Source organism: Sphaeramia orbicularis, chromosome 12 (genome assembly GCF_902148855.1).
Source record: "Sphaeramia orbicularis chromosome 12, fSphaOr1.1, whole genome shotgun sequence".
Classification (NCBI taxonomy): Eukaryota; Metazoa; Chordata; class Actinopteri; order Kurtiformes; family Apogonidae; genus Sphaeramia; species Sphaeramia orbicularis.
The window spans coordinates 75,627,511-75,646,793 of record NC_043968.1 but is presented as its reverse complement, the minus strand read 5'-3'; the positions used below and the strand labels follow the sequence as shown (position 1 = coordinate 75,646,793).

Below are 19,283 nucleotides of genomic sequence, written 5' to 3'. Positions count from 1 at the left end.
AGATTTTTGTTTTTATTTCCTTCTGGATGCTCCTTCTTTATGTAAAGCATGTTTAATTTTATATTGTTTATTATTTACTATTCAAATAAACTTACTTTGTCTTGCCTTCAGATTAGGTAGCCAGAAAACTATTGATTGAATTTATAAGTCGTTCAAATCTCTGAAAAAAATAGAGATTGACTCTATTGTCCAGTCGTAATTTACAGTGTGCGCTTTGTCAGTTAGTAGGAAGTCATGCATTCTTTTGACTTCTCTTTAATTTGCACACTATTTCTGTGGTTATTTTTGTGTTTTTACTTCTGTATTTCATCTTTACTATGGAGGCATGTGCTTTCAATAGGAAACACTTTATTACAACCCAAACAAGTCAGAAATAGAAAACAGAATGCAGCGCTTCCTGTGTCTGAAGTACACACAAGGATTCTGAGTCAACTTTATTAAGTCTGAGTATGACATCTCAGTTGGATATTTTGTGGTATTTTTCAGAATATAATGTGTTTAGTCTTTCATATCAAGTTGTCTGTTTCATATGACAGTATGAAGTGAGGAATTCACATGTGACTGAGTCAGAAGGGTCGCCAAGTTGCCCTCAGGGAGTGTCTTTTCTTGCACTTGAATGGAGAGACATGAGGATAACATGGAGGAGGAGAAGAGGAAAATGTGTTGGTTTAGTGAGAAAAAGACAAGTGAGGTCAGAATCTTTTAAATCCACCATGTGACTCCACTGACTAATGTTTTTTCACTTGAACAGTCCAAGAGAGTAGAGAGGAAACAAGAAAGGAAGGAAAAGGCATAAAAAGAGAAGTGGAGAGGGACACAGATGATTCAGGAATGAGGTGGATCAAGGCTCAAAAAGGAAAGAAAGATTTCAGGCTGTTTTCTGATGATATAAACTGAATTAAATGGAAGTGGGAATCCAGAAAGTGGACAGACAGAACTGGTGCTCTGTCCTTATATTTGGTGTGTCGTGTTTATACTTTATTTATGTTTGAACAGTCTGGTTGTGTGTGCGACGCCTCAGGTGTAACAGGCTAAATAGCAAAGACTTCCTCCTTATGGCTGTGTGTGTTTTAACTGAACAGCGAACCAATTCACTGAAGTGATCCTCATTAAATCCCTGAGCACACTTTCACATGCTACAAAGACTTGGGTCAACAGCTCCTTATGGAAGTAAACACATCCCTTGAACAGAAGTATAATGAGTACAAGGCAGTAAAGCAGGAAACCAATTGAGTCTTTGTCTGTGGAGCACATACAGCAACAGAAAGGTCATAAAAGGTCATAAAAATACAAGTGTGTAAATGTACCAACACACCACCAGTGGGTGTGGAATGTGTTTCTGGGTTTCGTTTCTGGTTCATGAAACCATAAGGTCACAGGTTTGATTCCTGCACACCACTGTGTCTTCACTGTCATTTAACAGGACACGCAGGCCCTGTTTGCTCATCTCTTCTCCAAACTGGACTGTTCATGAAATGTCCACAGTAATTAATAGATTTACTGTTGTGACAATAGGCCAAGGATGAGCTAATGTGGGTTAAATCAGGATCTGACTCAGCCAGCATTCACTACTGGTGCATGTCCACTGTTAGAATAACACTTAGAGTTAATGATAAAACTCACGTGTTAGTTTATCACACTGACTGGTTTAAGGATGTCTGTTAGACATTTAGAAGAATTTATATAATATCTACAGGCTGTTTTTACCATTGTACAAGGTTTGTCCTCGTATACAGACTGTGATCACAGTGACTCAGCAGGTGAAGTTCACATTTTAAAATGAATTAGAGAAACAAAGTTTGTGTCTTAATAATATGTATTGATGAAACGGCCTTGAGCTAGATTCTTTAACTCTTACTCTTATTCTCTTATTGGAACTGTTTAGTGAAACACTAGTTCTACTAGGAAATGAGTTCAGTGTACTAAAGAAAAGACTTGTATATTGAATGCAGTGTGAATATACACCATGACCCTCTTTGTCCGAAAGTAGCATCAGACTTGGATCGAAAGCTGTACATGTAGTTTATTCTGAACACTAGTTATAAAAGGCGCCTCCCTAATACTTCTGTCTCTGTGTCAGTAAATGTTTCAGAAACTAAGAAGATGATCATCACACTGGTTGTTTTGTTTTCACATAATGCAAAAATTAATGTTAAAGGTGGAGAAAGAGCAAAGAGGAATCACAGTTTATAGTAGTCTTAAATACTGTTGTTATCAGCATGTAATCTGGCTCCTCTTAGTGGTGAGAAATGGTCCTAACACCCTCCTGCTGCAGGACTTCACATACTGCATTGCAGGCAGACACTGTATGTGTGACATGTGCCTGTGCATAAAGGGAGAGGGTTTGTTTTGCAGACAGGTTGAAAAGACAGACAAAACTTAATGATTGTTGTCAAGTGTTGCATCTTAATGATAACTGATCTTCAAAGGGGCTCTCAAGACTAAATCTGGGCTTTGTTTTCTTCTGTTAACACAGAAATCGTGGCGGGAAGCCGAGGATGTCAGTGACCCGATCCCCAGAGAGCGAGCCCTGAAGAGTGTTAGTTTCCAGGAGTCGGTCAGCGTTATCACTGACAGGCCTGCAGTCATGGAACTAGAGTGCCAGCAGATCCAACATGGCTGCCTCAGCAGCCCCGGTAACCAGGCTCACAATGCAGTCGGTGTAAAAGAAACTCCTGACAGCGAGGTTGTGCAGGTAAGCAGGTTCTCTGAATGAGAACTGCATACACAACACAAATTTTTCACTTAGTTTCTTGTCCTCATTTTCTGGGAGGATACTTTTTTCTTTCCCTTCTTTGTTCTCCTGTATTTTTTTCAGGTTCTTTTGAGATGACATAATTAGAATATACTAATAAATAGTATAGTAGACTATAAAGTGTAAAAATAATGCTACTTCTTCTGCCATATAATCTATAGTATATGTGGATATTGTTGCATGTCAGCCTTTATATTTTGTGTTGTCTATAATGAGATCAGCAGTCATAGGTCACGGGTGTCCAAATCATTTTAGTTCAGGTTCCACATTCAGCCCAGTTTGTTCTCCACAAGGTCAGACCGGTAAAATAATAACAGAAGAGATTATAAATAATGACAACTCCAAATTTTTCTCTTTGTTTTAGTGCAAAAAAAGAACATTAATTTCTTAAATATTTACATTTACAAAATATCCAAACAAAAAAGATGCGAATATCCTGAAAAAATCAAATTTCTTATGCCTTAACTTTTCATTTTTACATGTGCATTACGGATCAGATCTACGAAACATTTAGTAACAGGCAGAATATTGTTAAATTGTACTTAATTTTCTTTAGACATTTCAGGTTCATATTTGTTCTGGTTGTTCATATTTTATTGTTAAAGGATAGTTTGTAAATGTAAATATTTTCATAATTTAATGTTATTTTTGCACTAAAACAAAGTGAAAAATTTGGAGGTTTCATTATTTATAGGCATAATGTTTTGGTTTTTTTTTTCACATTCATCCATGAAGAAAATTTGGAGTCATCATTTATAGGTTTTTATGCTGTTATTTTACTTGAGATCATATTGGTCTGCATGTGGAACATGAACCAAAGCGAGTTCCATACCCTTGACTGTTAATATCTTAAGTGTAATTTTTGCACTTTTTGTGCAAATTCATCTTCCTGCTGGATTGGAACCTTTGGCGAGCTGGTTTTGGCTCACGGGCCACATGTTTGACACCCCTGTTATAGGTGAAACATAGCTGTACATTGACTGGGTTATCATCTCATGTTTCTCCAGGAGATCTGCTACTTGGACCAGGTGTTAGATGCTGCTTCAGAAACACCTACCAATGGAAACTCCTCACCGTCAGAACACAGCAGACCTATAACCATCGACGGATCCTCTCCTTCCATCCATGTATTGGCCTCCTCTCCAGCCAATCACCAGTCGATCACCGTGGAGGGGCCGAGGCAGACCACGTTCCTGCACCACGGCGACCCTGACATCCGGACAAATGGCCACGTTCAGGGCGAAGAGATCGGAAGCAGCAGGGCAAAGTTTGAGCTGAGAGCTTTTCAGGAAGAGAAACGGCCAGCAAAACTGTTCACCCCCGGAGAGGAGCAGGAGGTCAGGGTGACGAGGAGGCGACCCTCAGAGGAGGTAAAGAGCTGCAGGATAAAGTAACAGTGGAAAGATACAGTAACGGAAACATCCACAGAACGGTTTGGGTTTTCTGTGAACTAGTGCTTATACAGGGTGTCCCATAAGTCTCCATACATAGGAGACATAATACATATGGTTCTAACATGTATTTCTTTATATTTCTTCTTTATAGTTCTTCAGCAGTGGAGGACACACATTGAAATGTGTTCCCGACAAAATGGCAGTCATATAGAGCATATTATATAAATAACTAGAAGCACTCGGAGAGCGCAGACCTCCGCCAAGGCTGATCAGTGGCCACCCCCATGGGCCCCCCCACCCCCGATCACCACCAAAATTTAATCATTTCTTCCTCATCCCATTTCCAACAAACCCTGAAAATGTCATCCAAATCTGTCCATAACTTTTTGAGTTATGTTGCACACTAACGATCAGTGCCCCCCCCCCCCCGTGGGCCCCCCCACCCCCGATCACCACCAAAATTTAATCATTTCTTCCAAATCCCATTTCCAACAAACCCTGAAAATTTCATCCAAATCTGTCCATAACTTTTTGAGTTATGTTGCACACTAACGGACAGACAAACAAACAAACAAACAAACAAACAGACAGACAAACAAACCCTGGCAAAAACATAACCTCCTTGGCGGAGGTAAAAATGGTTTATGTCAAGAAACATTTATTTTTCCTATGTATGGAGACTTATGGGACACCCTGTAGAACAGAGTAGAATAGAATAGAATGAAATAGAACAGAATAAAATAGAGCATAATATAATATAATACAGTAGAATAGAATAGAATAGAATAGAATAGAATAGAATAGAATAGAATAGAATAGAGTACAGTAGAGTAGAATTGAATTGAATAGAGTAGAATAGAATAGAACAGAATAGAGAATAATATAATATAATACAGTAGAATAGAGTAGAATAAAATAGAGTATAATATAATATAATATAATATAATAGAGCAGAATAGAATAGAGTAGAGTAGAATAGAATAGAATGAAATAGAGAATAATATAATATGATAGAGTAAAATAGAATAGAATAGAGTAGAATAAAATAGAGTAGAATACAATATAATTTAATAGAGCAGAATAGAATAGAATAGAGTAGAATAGAATAGAATGAAATAGAGAATAATATAATATGATAGAGTAGAATAGAATAGAGTAGAATAAAATAGAGTAGAATAGAATATGAGTAGAATAGAATAGAACAGAAATGAATAGAATAGAATAAGCTTTATTATCATTGCAAAATACCATTGCACACTGCAACAGAATTTAGTTTTATGTTCTGTAAGGTGCTCGAAGAAAAATACTCACATCAATTATAAAAACAGTCAAGAATAAAAAATACAAATATGAAAACAGCCAAGTAAAAAAGACACACACACACACACACACACACAAACGAGTCCAGTATCAAAAGTGTCAAGTCTTTTAAATAAAGTGAGTAGTGCAGTGTCCTGAGTATGGGTTCTGTTAATATTTCCACAACAGCAGAGCCCTTCCATAGTTCATTTGGTTTGGTTCAGAGCAGCTCTGGGATAGAAACTGTTCTTAAACCTGGTTGTGTGGCAGACTCTGTTTCGTCAGCTCACAAAGGTGATGGCCCAGGTGTGGGGGGTCCCTGCAGAGGCGGGTTGCTCTCCTGATGGTGTAGATCTCTTCCAGTGTGGGGAGTTGAGTCCTGATAACTCTTTGTGCAGTAGACACAACACACTGGAGAGCAGTTACTGTACCAGACTACCATACTAGAGTCACCAGATCTGGTCTGGGATTTGGAAATGTGTTTTAGATGCACATGAAGAGACCTTGACAAGTTTATAATATGGTTGACTCTGAATAAAGATATCAATACCAAAAATGTCATCTTTCAAGAGAATTTTGTCAGAAACCTCAGTATAAGGAACAAAAAAAAGATAAGGAACAAAAGGAAGATAAGGAACAATAAGAAGATAAGGAACTGTGAATGGGAAATTACGACAGAAGGTGTTGTAATACTGAGCCACACAAACATTTGCTGTGATAGCAATGTCTTAAAGGTCATCTCAGGTCACGTTTTCATCATAGACGAGGAAGAGTCATGACCTGCAGTTTTGAAATTGATCAATGCCTTTAGTTTGCTGAAAAATCAATTCCCAGAAAAAACGATCACTTTCAGTGACACCATATGTTGATATTATCTGGGCATTATCTGGGATATTTAATATCTTATTCACAGGGAGCAGTTTAGATATTTATAGGATAAAATGACATATGAAACCAAAACGGTTTAGATCAGGGGTCTCAAACTCATTTTCTTTTAGAGGCGACATTCAGTCCAATTTGATCTCAAGTGGGCCAGACCAGTAAAATAATAGCATAATTATCTACAAATAATGACAACTCCAAATTTCTGTTTTTGTTTTAGTGCAAAAAACCTCATTAAACTATAAAAATACTTACTTTTATAAACTATCCAAACAAAAAAGATGTAAATAACCTGAAAAAACTGATATTTCTTAAGAAAAATAAGTGTAATTTTAACAATATTCTGCCTCAATTTATCATTTCTACATGTGCATTATGGATCGGATCTACAAAGACACTAAACTCTTAGTAACAGGCAGAAAATTGTTAAAATTGTGCTTAATTTTCTTTAGACATTTCAAGTTGTTCATATTTGTTCAGGTTATTCACATTTTATCATAACAGAATAGTTTGTAAATGTAAATATTTTCAGAGTTTGAAGTTATTTTTTGCACTAAAACACAGACAAAAATTTAATGTTGTCATTATTTATCGGCATAATGTAATATATATATATATATATATATATATATATATATATATATATATATATATATATATATATATATATATTTTGTTTTATTTTATTTTATTTTATTTTATTTTATTTTTTTTTTTACATCAAACCCAGAAGAAAATATGGGGTCATTATTTTTGTAGGTTATTATGCTATGATGCTATTATGAGTTTGACAGACTTGACTGTGGAATTTTTTGCACTTTGCAAATTCATCACACAGGCCAGATTGGAACCTTTGGCGGGCCACATTTGGCCCCTGGGCCGCATGTTTGAGACCCCTGGTTTAGATTGACATGCACACAGTATATACTTTATTTTGAAAATGACAGTGTTCCTACTCCGCTGTAACATGACATTTATAGATTCAAATGAACACACTGTTTATCCAGTTAAAACATGGAAAAGTGAAATTGCTTGTGCAGTCAACACTGAGTGCTGTGAGTTTAGCATAGATGCTAAGATGATTTATTAAAGAGTTTTAGTTTTTTAATTATTAACTGTCTGACGCAGTCTGTCTCATAACAGACAAAGTAAAAATTTACTACATTTACAGTAACTTAGACATTTTTACATATACATTAAGTGTATTAAATGAGGCAAAAAAAACTTCAGTATCTACTTTTCATTTTGTATTAATTTCCACAGATTTATTTATTCATTTGCTTTTGTAATACATTTGTTAAACTGTAAAAAGACTTTATGGACACCCTGTGTAAATTAAAATGTCCTGATATGTTATAAAGTATTGTACCTCCTGACTACATGTGTGTTTTATTGTCCATCCTTCATTCTTTCCTCTTTTGGTTTCTTTTCTTCAGGTGCAGGAGCTGGAACGTGAGCGACAGGAGCTGATCCGAGACCAGGCAGTGAAGAAGAACCCTGGGATCGCTCAGCGCTGGTGGAACCCCCCTCAGGAGGTAAGCTCTCCTTTAATTTGATGACTGTTCTTTTATCATATGCTGCACCTGAGACAGCTCATTTAGTGGGTAATATAATGAAGGCCAATTAATTAGTTAGATGAGTGGTCAGTTTATCGGATGTGACATATACATATACATCTATTTAAGGTGCCTTTGGAAGAGCAGCTGGATCCAGAGCAGCTTGAATCTCTCAGGAAATACCAGGAGAGGAAGCAACAGAAGCAGAGTCATACTTATACGTACACACAGGTAACAGACATACAAATGCAATGCATTTACACAAATGGGGACAAGTATTCATAGTAAAATAGGGCGGGGTCAAGGGCATCACAGATGGACAGCCCACTACTTTTGGATTCATAACTTTTGAACCAGACAAGTTTCAGACAAATATTACACTTAATTGGAAAGGTCTAAATGCCATCTTAAACATACTCAAAGGACAACATTTAGTTTGAAATATTTTTAAATGACAAATATCAAAAACTACTGTGTCACGGATGGACAAAAAATGAACGTCTATTTTTTGCAAGAATTTCAAAGTTCTCCAAAGTGAAGTTCCTCTGACATTTTCGTCCTCAAATGTATTCCGTGTATACCATAAACCCTCTATTTTACAACCAAATAATTGGTTAGAGGAAAAAAATATTTGATCAAACCTAAATAGAAAGAGTTTTGAAAAATGGACAACATGGACAACAAAAGTAAATATCAAATTAAACATGTTTTATTTTAATTATCAATATCATGTGCATTTATTTACAATATACAAGTAATATTGGCATTATATTTTAATGTATTTTGCATAGATATATGCATTTATTAATTTTAAACAGTGTGTTTAGAATATGACATAAATAATATAATAGTCAAATATCAATGTATTTGGAATAAATGTAGTTTATTTAGAGTAGAGTTTATGAAATGAACCCAGAATGTTGGCACAAAACTCTGTCACTTTTCAAACATTCACACTCATGAAACTCCTCAAAAAAAAATTTTTTCACAAATTTGTTCCCATTTCAAAATAGATTTTCCTGAAAATATAAGTAATTACCTACCCAAAAATATAAGTTTGGTGTAGATTATTGTAATTTTTTTGACCAGATGTTAACGTTCCCTTGACTTCGCCCAATAACCATTTTGTTCTTGCACACCATGAATTAGTATTAACACTGAGGCAAATGAAAACACACCGATTTTAACTGCAGTTCTATTTCATTCATTCGTTCATGTTTTTTAGCCTTTTTAAACTACTTTAGATTTCTCTATGAGTCAATAAATTATTCATTTTGTCCTTGTTAATTAATATTCATTAGTTAATCATCTCCTTTGTCACCTGGTTTTCTCACTCTTTCTTTACATGTTCCATAATCTTCTGTATAATTGCAGCCTCAGATGTCAGGTCCTCCCACAGTGGTGACCTTTGACCCCGACCTAACCAGGAAAGATGACATCGTAGAGGAGCATGTTGACTTCACAGCTGCCAGGAAGCAGTTTCTCCAAGGAGGGGGGACCAAGAAGGACATAACTCCTCACCTCTACTCTGCCAAACCCTTCTCAAAGTCCAGGAGCAGCCACGGAAACAGTGACATTGTCGCCGAAACCGGAGAGAGTCACGTGACCTGGTCTGACGAAGGAATCGCAGGGGAATTCACATGTGCACGAGCTGTAATGACAATCCTACCTGAGGATGAAGAAGGGAAGAGCCAGTTTCATGGAGGCTTTCACCCAGAGGAGTCTGACTCGGGATTGGATGAATTATCTGTCCGTTCTCAGGACACGACTTTGTTTAGCTTGGATAACGTTTCAGACAGTGGGGCTTCGCTGCCTCCCACCCCACTGCCACTAACACCGGTGTCACCACCCACACCGCAGCCCACCACGCCTGTCAACGGGCAGACCGGTGGAAGTCCAACAGAAGACGAGTTAGAGTACCACGCAGGTGTGCTTGTTCAAAACGCCATTCAAAACGCCCTCGCAGCTCAGAACGGGGGAGAGTGGCAGCCGTCTGACTTGAACTCCTCCCACCTGAGCCCCCCGGTGTCTCCATCTGCTGCTTCTCAGCCTCTGTCAAGTAGCCCAGTGCCAGCTTCTTCCTCCCCTGTGTCTTCAGGTGATGCCTCCAGTCTCCAATCACCAGTGTCCACCAGCCCTGCTCCATCTAACCCGTCCCCTCAGCCAGAACGACACCCAGAGGTCAGAGTGGTTTTTGAGGAGAAGCCCGCAGAACAGCCACAGCTCCAGGCGCCTTCTCCACCACCTCGTCAGTCCATCTCACCCCCACAAAGAACCAAAGAGGGAGGACCAAGGATCAAAATCCAGTCCTCTTATGCCAGAGCGCTCGCTGCCTCAGCTCCAGCTCCGGCTCCGGCCCCTACCCCAGTGGCTCCAGTTTCTAGGCCAACCCCAACCTATCGCCCTCCTTCACCTCCGAGCCCAGAAAGATCAGAGTTCAGCTACTTCAGTAAATATTCCGAGGCGGCTGAGCTGCGTAGCACAGCAGCGGTGGCCAAAGCCCCAGAGACGGAGGCGGCTAGCGGCCCGTTCCGCCTGCGCTCGAAGAAGCAGCGCACTCTGTCCATGATCGAGGAGGAGATCCGAGCGGCTCAGCAGAGAGAGGAGGAACTGAAGAAGCAGAGGGAGAACCAGCCGCTAGGGATTGTTCGCTCCGGCAAGGTGTCCGTCAGCAGTCAGGGCCCTGTGAGGACTGGGGTGCGAAAGACCACCATATCCCCAGCAGATAAGATGAAGAGCAACAGCCTACCGACCAGACTGACACTGACAGCCAGGACAGCACCAGGTTAGTGAAAGCCTTAAAGCAGCGACAGCAAACACTGGGATAAATGCAGGGCCTGAGGCTATATGATTTAGTACAGTGTTTTTCAACCTTGGGATCACAACCCCATATGGGGTCACCTGGAATTCAAATGGGGTCGCCTGAAATTTCTAGTAGCTAATTGATAAAAATAAAAAATAAATTACAAATATTTTAATGTTTCAATATATATTTCATTCTAATTAAAACACCACACACTTTTCCCAATAAGAATCAAGTTCAAATAAAATGCAGAATATAATATCTGAGAGGGCATATCTTGATTGACCCAAACATGTGACCGTGTGCATTACTACGCTTCAACCTGCCTGAACACAGTCACAGTCAGAAAACTGGACCGAACATAGAATGGAATGAGGTCTACACCCCCCATGGCCCTAAGAGAAACTGAGAAGCACACACCAAACAGGTGCATTATATACATTATATAGCCTAAAGGTCACCTAAAATTAACCTTTATTTGCAACATAGTGTAGCAAGCTATTACATGATCAAAAATAAATTAATTTTAGCAAAAAATATATCTCCGTTTTGAATGTCTGGGGTCACCAGAAATTTGTGATGTTTAAATGAGGTCACGAGAACAAAAATGTTGGAAACCACTGATTTAGTAAATGATAGTAATTCCAAGTAATCACCAAAATAATAACATGGTTTTAATATTATATTTCTTGTGAATCTAACTAGTAAACTGATAGATAACTAGAGTCAATTATAGTAGAATATACGGCCCGTGGGCCAAAACCACAAGGGTCCAGTCTGGCCCCTTAGATAAATTTGTGAAATACAGAAATTACACGGAAGATATTATCAATCATTTTAGTTCCGGGGCCACATTCAGCCCGATTCGATCTTCAGTGGGTCAGACCAGTAAAATACTATCATAATAACATGTAATGACAACTCTTAAATTTTCTTTGTTTTAGTATAAAAAACATGAAAATGTTTACATTTACAAACTATCCTAACTTGAACAAATATGAACAATGTAACGTGTCTGAAGAGAACTAAGTGTAATTTTAACAATATTCTGTCTGTTATTAAATATTTTGTGTATTTGTAGATCCACTGTGATCTGTAAGGTGTAATGTACATGTGTATGATAAACATGACATAAACTAAGACATAAAATTATTAAAACTTATTCTTAATAAACTTCAGTTCATAGTTATTCATATTATTCTGATTTTAGAGGATAATTTGTAGATTTAAACATTTTTGTTATTTTCCTTTTTTCACTCTAAAACACAGAGAAAAGTGTAGAGTTGACATTATTTATACATTATTATGTTCTTATTTTTACTAGTCTGGTCCATTTCAGATTATGTGGGGCTGTATGTGGCCCCTGGTTCAGAACATTATTCAGGTGTTCATAAATGGGTCAACCACCTGGAGCACATCGGACCAAAAGGATAAATGTGGTGCAAACAGAGTCATTCCTTCAGTTGAACACCATTCTAAACAGAAGTTAATCTAAATATGTTTTTGTTTGGTTTTCAGGAAAGATTGAGAAGGTTCGACCTGCCCCACCAGTCTCCCCCTCCCCCTCAGAAGGAGCTCTGTCTGACGCCGGCAGCGAGGACTCCGCAGGGTCACGGCCCAAGAACTTCATGCAGACTCTCATGGAAGACTTTGAAACACACAAGGTGAAGAGGAGGGAGAAAATGGAGGACAACAGTGTAAGTAGTTTGGCATTTTTCTACCTTTAAAAACTAAAGACAACAACCATTTGAATCCCGAATTCGTAGAACAAATAAAACGAATGAAACTACACATTTACAAAACAAAGAAAAGAATCCATTTCCTTGTTAGTGAAACTGGTACAAAGGTAATCACAGCTGATCCTTTGGTTCAGTGGATAATGAAGGCCTTTATATGTGGCCTGTTGATATGAGCAGACACTGGGCATCACCGAGGGGAAATTCCCAGCCTGAAGCAGGAAATGAAATTGAAAGTAAGTCTGGGGATTTCTGCCCTGACTCCATCGTTCATCATTTTTTTGTATGTGACTAAAGCTTTAAATGCCACTCTGTTCCAACAGGATGGCATTATTCAGGTTTCACTTTTTATTTAGAAGCATTGAACTGTGCCACTCATCAAATAAACATCTTAACCCATAAAGACCCAAACCTCCACCATCGACCAAAACCATCTACTCATCTAAACTGTTTAATACCTGTTGATCCACTAATCCTATCAATACATGTAAATAATTGGTGTAAAATACAGTTCTTCATCTTTTCATGGTCATCATATATGACCCATTTGGATGTTCAGAGGCTCTGTAGTTACCATGGAAACACTGTCATCTTCTACAACACTGATTCACCAGTAAAACCCATAGAGTTGGATCAATGACAGTGGATGGACACACTGGGTTTATGTTCAGTTAATGAGAGATTTTGCTGAAAAAGTCACTTTTTTTTTCAGTTTTCTCTGTTTTTGATGTAATTTCCCTCAACTGTGGTATGAGCTTTAACCCTTAGGGGTCCATGGTCACGGCCCCGTGACTGAATCACATGACATTTTCAACACGTTGTAGCGTCGGAATTTGGTCACATAGACCACTGGGGACAATTGCACTTGAAACACTTTTCCACTTTTTATTTGATGTTGATAGAGCAAATACAACCAGAGATATAACGTTTTGAAACCGGAGCAAACAATGAAAATGAGGTAGGCGGGTGTTATATTTCTTACCATAACTTAGTCATTTTTTTGTCCTTTTTCAAAATGAAAAAAGCTGGTGGAATCAGTGGGTTCTAATCCATAGACTGCATTAGCATTACAGGTAAGGGTGAGGATGACCCCCACCTGAACTGGATGAGGAAACCGGGAGGACCAGGGGTGAGGGGATGGCGGGAGGGGGGACAAAACCGGACAAAGCACCTATGTAAAGATATGCTTCTATGTCAGATATTTGAGTCTAGATTTAATTTATTACAATTTTGATTTTATATACCTAATATTTGGAACCAATACTTTTAAAGTTTTTGAAAAGGTTCGTTAAGCATATTTGTGTTATTTGTGTAATAAATTATAAACATTTTTCAAATCAGATTTTATATTTTTGGTGTTTTTTGTCCTTTTGTGTTGATATAGTAGGTTAAAGTGAAAAAATTATAGGCAGATGAGATAGATGAAGTTGTGCTGAAAAAAAAAAAAACAGATACCAAACATGGGTATAGGAAACATTTCTTTATATAGTATATAAATGCAAGATCAAAAGTACTCAAAAACAGCCAAAAATTAACCCCTCAGGGTTAATGAACATCTATATGATCAGTAAATTAAACACAGGAAAATACATGATTTTCACTGAAAAAAAGGCAAAATAAGAAAGATAATATTACAATCAATAGTGATAAATCACTCAAGAAGGGTTAAATATAGAGAAAATTTCATTTGGGAACTGCCCACAAAATTAACATTGGGTCTTTATGAGTTAAAAGAATAAAATGTGTCACAAAAACCTGCAACGTATTTAGGAGAAAAGAATATTTTTAATTTCTACAATACAGAGCTAAAACCAGTTTTGGTTTTTTTTTTATTTTTATTGTTTTTTTTTAATCAAAATCACTCTACACTTTGGGTAAAACTGACAAACGGAGGAAGAAGAAGAAGAAGAACAGGGAAACATAACTTTTACATCCATTGACAAACGTGAAGTGTAGAAGGAACACTGCATTTGCATTTATTGTCTGTTTTTCAAGATTATCGTAGTGAATTCATCCTGTTTCCCTCCTGATGTCATTGCTGATGTTGCTGTTGTCGTTCTTTATCCATGAAGACATCACATGTGTTGATTATATGTACTGTTGCTTCCCTCCTGCCGGTCGGTCAGTATGCCCGATTGTTGCTGGCCAACGAGGTAACCAATGAGGTACCTGCAAAACCCCAAACCTGTTGGACTGTGACCTGTGCTTGTACTGACAGACCTGGGTCAGATCAAATCACACATCCTCAAAACGAATGCTGCACATGCCTGGATGTTTCACAAATTCAACTCTAAGACACAAATGGGAATATATGACGATCTGTGAAATGTAATATCTGATCCCAGGTCTGCTCGTGGTGTTGGTGCTGCATGTGCTTGTCCATCGATCGATTTGGTGTGACCTTTGAACCCCCGTCCCTTCACAATAATAAGCTTTTTTTTTTGTTGTATTCCAGATGTAATGCGTCTTGTATTAGTCACCTTAACATAATAAATAACATAAAGGGAATTCTTTTTTTAAATATAGTCTACTTTCTTCACAACTGATGGAAGAAAAATAGATATTGATGTTTTTAAACTATATGGACATAAATATTGGGACACATCATGTCTACAGCTGTAAGACGTCCTGTTCATGCTGATTTGACATATTAACATCAATATTCATAATAAACAGTATTTATATTAAGTTTAATGGGAGATTTTTCTTCCTCAGTGAGATGTGAAGAAAGTAGATGGTTAGTTGTGGTAGAAAATTATTATTTACAGTCAGAGCAGGAAAAATATTTTAGAAATGTAGAGGAAGAACATCTAAAATCATAGTCATGGATAAAAACGAAAACAAAATCAATGTTGAGAGAAATTAAGTTAAAACATCTCTGAGGCATTTGGGAAACAAAGAACAATTTAAACCAAACTAACCAATGCAATGATGTTTATCCCATAATATAAAACTACATTCTGACATTAGTCATAATTGTTTTGTATCCCACACCCCTGTTAGAAAAGAAACACCTGAATTCAATGTGTCCACATATTTTTGTTCATAAAGGGCCAGATCTACTAAAGCTTTGCATATATTAAAACATGTGCAAACTCATTGTACTCGTAAAAAACTGTACAAACTGATTTACTAACAGTGCGCACTAAGGGTTGCGTCTTTCAAAGGTGCAAAATAGTGTGTCTGCATCCAGTTAGTTTACCACAATGAATATGAAATATGGGGCGTTTACACACAATTGTGCGTGTACTGGGAGGAGAACATGTAAATATATTAATTTAGCACATGAAAAGTGATTTATCAAACCCAAAAGCAATTTTGCTGATAGAAACTGTGTCGATATTTAACACGTCTCGAAGGGAAGAGCAAACGGTTTGGATGTGTAATTACACACACACTGAAGGGGTTATTGTCGCAAAAAGGAGACATCGAAACAATGAAACAAGACACATTTTCACCCTCATGTGAACATTTTTGTAATGACAGAAGAAAAAATTATTGAGATGTATGCCCCCCCCCCCCCTCCACACACACACACACACACATACTTTACAGGACTCTTTTCCACTTAAAAAACACCTCGAAACACTCCTATTCAAGCAGGATTTTTAATTTTCTAACTGACTCAGGGCTGCTACAAACTGATTGCACTTTATGTATTTATCATCATACTTTAATTGTATTTCAATTGTATTTTATTTGTACTGTTAATTTGTACTTTGCACTGTAAAGCACTTTGCGACTGTGTGAAAAGTGCTCTATAAATAACATTTACTTACTTAATTACTTATTTATTTATCTGAAGATTGTGATTAAAAATACACACTGACATTAGGCTACAGTGTGACAAAATTATGTGCACCTGACAGTCATTCAATCCCACAACCCCAGCCCCCCCCCCCCCCACCCCACCCCACCTCTAAAATGACAAATAAAAGAATGAATGAATGAGTTATGCAATACCTTCTGTGACTTAACTCCTCCAGTGTTACATTTCCATGCGTCTGGATCATTTCAGCGCACTGTTACCATTAATGTTGGAGTATCCCACAGCAGTTTGTACAGCGTACTGTCTCCATGACGACAACCAGTCGCGCACGCAAAATCCTCATTTAAATAGGGCGGTCTCCAAGACTTTGCACCTGTTGTCATTTGCGCAAATAATTTTAGTAAATCACCCGCAAACCTAAGTTCAACCCCACACACAAAATTCTAGATTGCGCATGCAAATTAGTCCACACAAATTAGTCCACACACACTGGGACCTTAGTAGATCTGGCCCTTAGTGTATTTCACTGTGGAACCCCAGGACTTGTATCATGTAAAACAAACGATAAATGCTGATAAACAGCTTTTCTGACAGCATTAGTCAGACACTCCTTAGTAATCCACTTCATCTGCACCCTGTCCTCTTCAGTCCTGCTTGTGGATGTACGTGGTTGTGTGTGATTTTGTGAACTTTTGTATCTGGTTTTTATGGGATAGGGGGAAAAATAATGATTTTGGGTTGTGAAATGTTAAACAACTCTGGTGTTAAAGCATGAAACGTTTCACTGAACACGGTGTCAGATTCTCTGTCAGACACTGTTGGTGCACTTGATGGATTTGGTTTGAACAGATAAGCTCGGTGCAGAGGTCGTGGAACACACACTGCATGCCATCACTAGTGTTTTTTTTGTGTGCAATTGTGTTGCAGTTGTAATCTTTACCCGAGGGAGAAGCATGGGTTTAATCAGCAACCACTGTTTGTCGTGTTGGCTAAACATGGCTGCTTCTAATCAGGTGTTTTTTTCATACCTGACAGGTTCTGGAAGCCACTCGCGTCACCAGGAGGAAGAGCAACATGGCGTTGAAATGGGAGGCCGGTATCTACGCCAACGAGGACGGAGACGAAGAGGAGGAGGAAGAGGAAGAAGAAGAAGAGGAGGAGGAGGAGGAGTAAATGTTCCTTTTTGGGACAGTTTTGGACCATGTTCAAGAAAGACTGTAGGAAGAGAAGGATATGATGGAAAGAGTCAGGCAGAGGAAACAGTATTTATTCTACTTAAAGTATTCTGATGATCACCGGTGGAGAGCCATCAAGTTGTGACTTTTGGACGAGAAGGCTGAAAGTGTATGTCGAGTGGACGAGTATGTGAAAGACTTAACAGTGGAAATATTTAAAATGTTGAGCTGAGGATGGAGAGAGAAGTCGACGACGCAAAAGACACTTTGGAAGGTTTTATGGTGGTTGAAGAGCATTTTTCCCAAGGCTTTGAATGAGACAGTTTTTTTTACAAGTTGGTGACGCTGAATGATTTAAATATTCATAGGATTTTTCACTTCTTACCTGTAATTTCTTTACTGAAATAGTGGCTGAGATGAAGATTTTACTCTGAAGGGTTGCCTGAAACTTGCCGAAGAGGTTTTTTTTTTTTGGTGTTTTTAGTGTGCATTTAATGACAACAGATGAAAGGTTTCATTTACAACCTTCTGATTGAAAACACCGTCCTGGTCGTATTTTTAATAGGATTCCCAATGTTTTGCCTGTATTTTTAGGGATGCTGTAGGAAGGCTATGGCGCTGCAGATAAAGCAGACATATGACAAACTGGTTGAGTAGAAGCATTTCCTGAACTGACTCCTGAATACCACAACTTTTTGCTTAGATTGTGGGATATGTGTGATATACGACCCTCTTCTGTCCTGTACTACAGTTCCAATAAGCCTTAGAGAAAATAAACAACCTTAGGTAGAGACTTTGTCTTAGAATCACTAGTCTTCAGCGGCTTGTGGCAATGTATAGGGTTAGGGTGTCAAACTGGGTTTTAGTTCAGGGGCCACATCCTCCCAGTGTGAGCTGAAGTGGGCAGGACCAGTAAAAGAATAACAGAATAATATAGAAATAGTGAAAACAGAGTAGAGATAGAGTGAAAAAAGTCCATTTATATTATGAAATGTTTACATCGACAAACTGTCCTTTAAAAAAAGTGAAAAACATGAACAGCTATGAAAAAAATGAAATTTATTAAGAATAATAAGTGCAATTTTAACAGTATTATACCTCTGTTTATCATTTACACATGTTCATTACAGCTCACAGATCACAGTGGATCTACAAATGCACAAAACATTTAATAACACACAGAATATTATTAAAATTGCATTTATTTCTCTTAAGACATTTCATGTTGTTCATATTTGTTCAAGTTATTCACATTTTTTAGTTTATAAATGTAAACATTTTCATGTAATGTTACTTTTTTACGCTAAAACAAATACAGTCATTTGTGGTTGTCATTATTTATAGGTTATTATGTTATTATTTTATTGGTCTGATCCACTTTAGATCCAATTGGGCTGAATGTGGAACCTGAATTAAAATGATTAATATCTTCATTGTCATTTTTGCATTTCACAAATTCGTGCCACAGGCCGGATCGGACGGTCCGTATGTTTGACACAGGTGGTCTAGGAGGTGAAGATGAGGCAGATGGACAGAAAAGCTCCCTGCAGGTCATGTTTGTATCACTTACTGTAAGTTAATGAAAAGGGCTGGAGTCAGGAGTTTTATATTCCTTAAAAATCCCTTCTTTTACTTTTGCTGGCTGCGTTGCTTCATTGACCTGTGCTTTCTGATGTAAGCAGTTGTTTCCTGTATTATACTGAGGTAGGACTGTGTATTTGATATATGAACATGTTGAGATTTCAACAGGGGGAGGGTTATCTACTTGCTAGACGAGGATAAAAGTATGAAAAAAAAAAGCCTTTTATAAGAAGTTGTCATACCAAAACGAAATGTTTTTATTTAGAGAATCCGCCGGGCCTAAGCTCTTAGTCTGTTTAAGACGTACTATACTGAATGTGTGCATGATATTAC

General features: G+C 37.7%; 1 protein-coding gene across 1 annotated transcript in view; it reads left to right on the top strand.

Annotated features, from left to right (window-relative positions):
• The window catches only part of palm2akap2 (PALM2 and AKAP2 fusion), a 215,327-nt gene extending 196,986 nt beyond the window's left edge, over nucleotides 1-18,341 (top strand). The window contains exons 9-16 of the mRNA XM_030150443.1: nucleotides 2,477-2,695; nucleotides 3,763-4,125; nucleotides 7,767-7,865; nucleotides 8,016-8,117; nucleotides 9,261-10,671; nucleotides 12,208-12,386; nucleotides 14,552-14,590; nucleotides 17,230-18,341. Of these exons, the coding sequence (XP_030006303.1) occupies nucleotides 2,477-2,695; nucleotides 3,763-4,125; nucleotides 7,767-7,865; nucleotides 8,016-8,117; nucleotides 9,261-10,671; nucleotides 12,208-12,386; nucleotides 14,552-14,590; nucleotides 17,230-17,367 (2,550 nt within the window). The 3' untranslated portion in view covers nucleotides 17,368-18,341. The remainder of the gene's footprint in view (nucleotides 1-2,476; nucleotides 2,696-3,762; nucleotides 4,126-7,766; nucleotides 7,866-8,015; nucleotides 8,118-9,260; nucleotides 10,672-12,207; nucleotides 12,387-14,551; nucleotides 14,591-17,229) is intronic.
• Nucleotides 18,342-19,283: the final 942 nt, after the last annotated feature.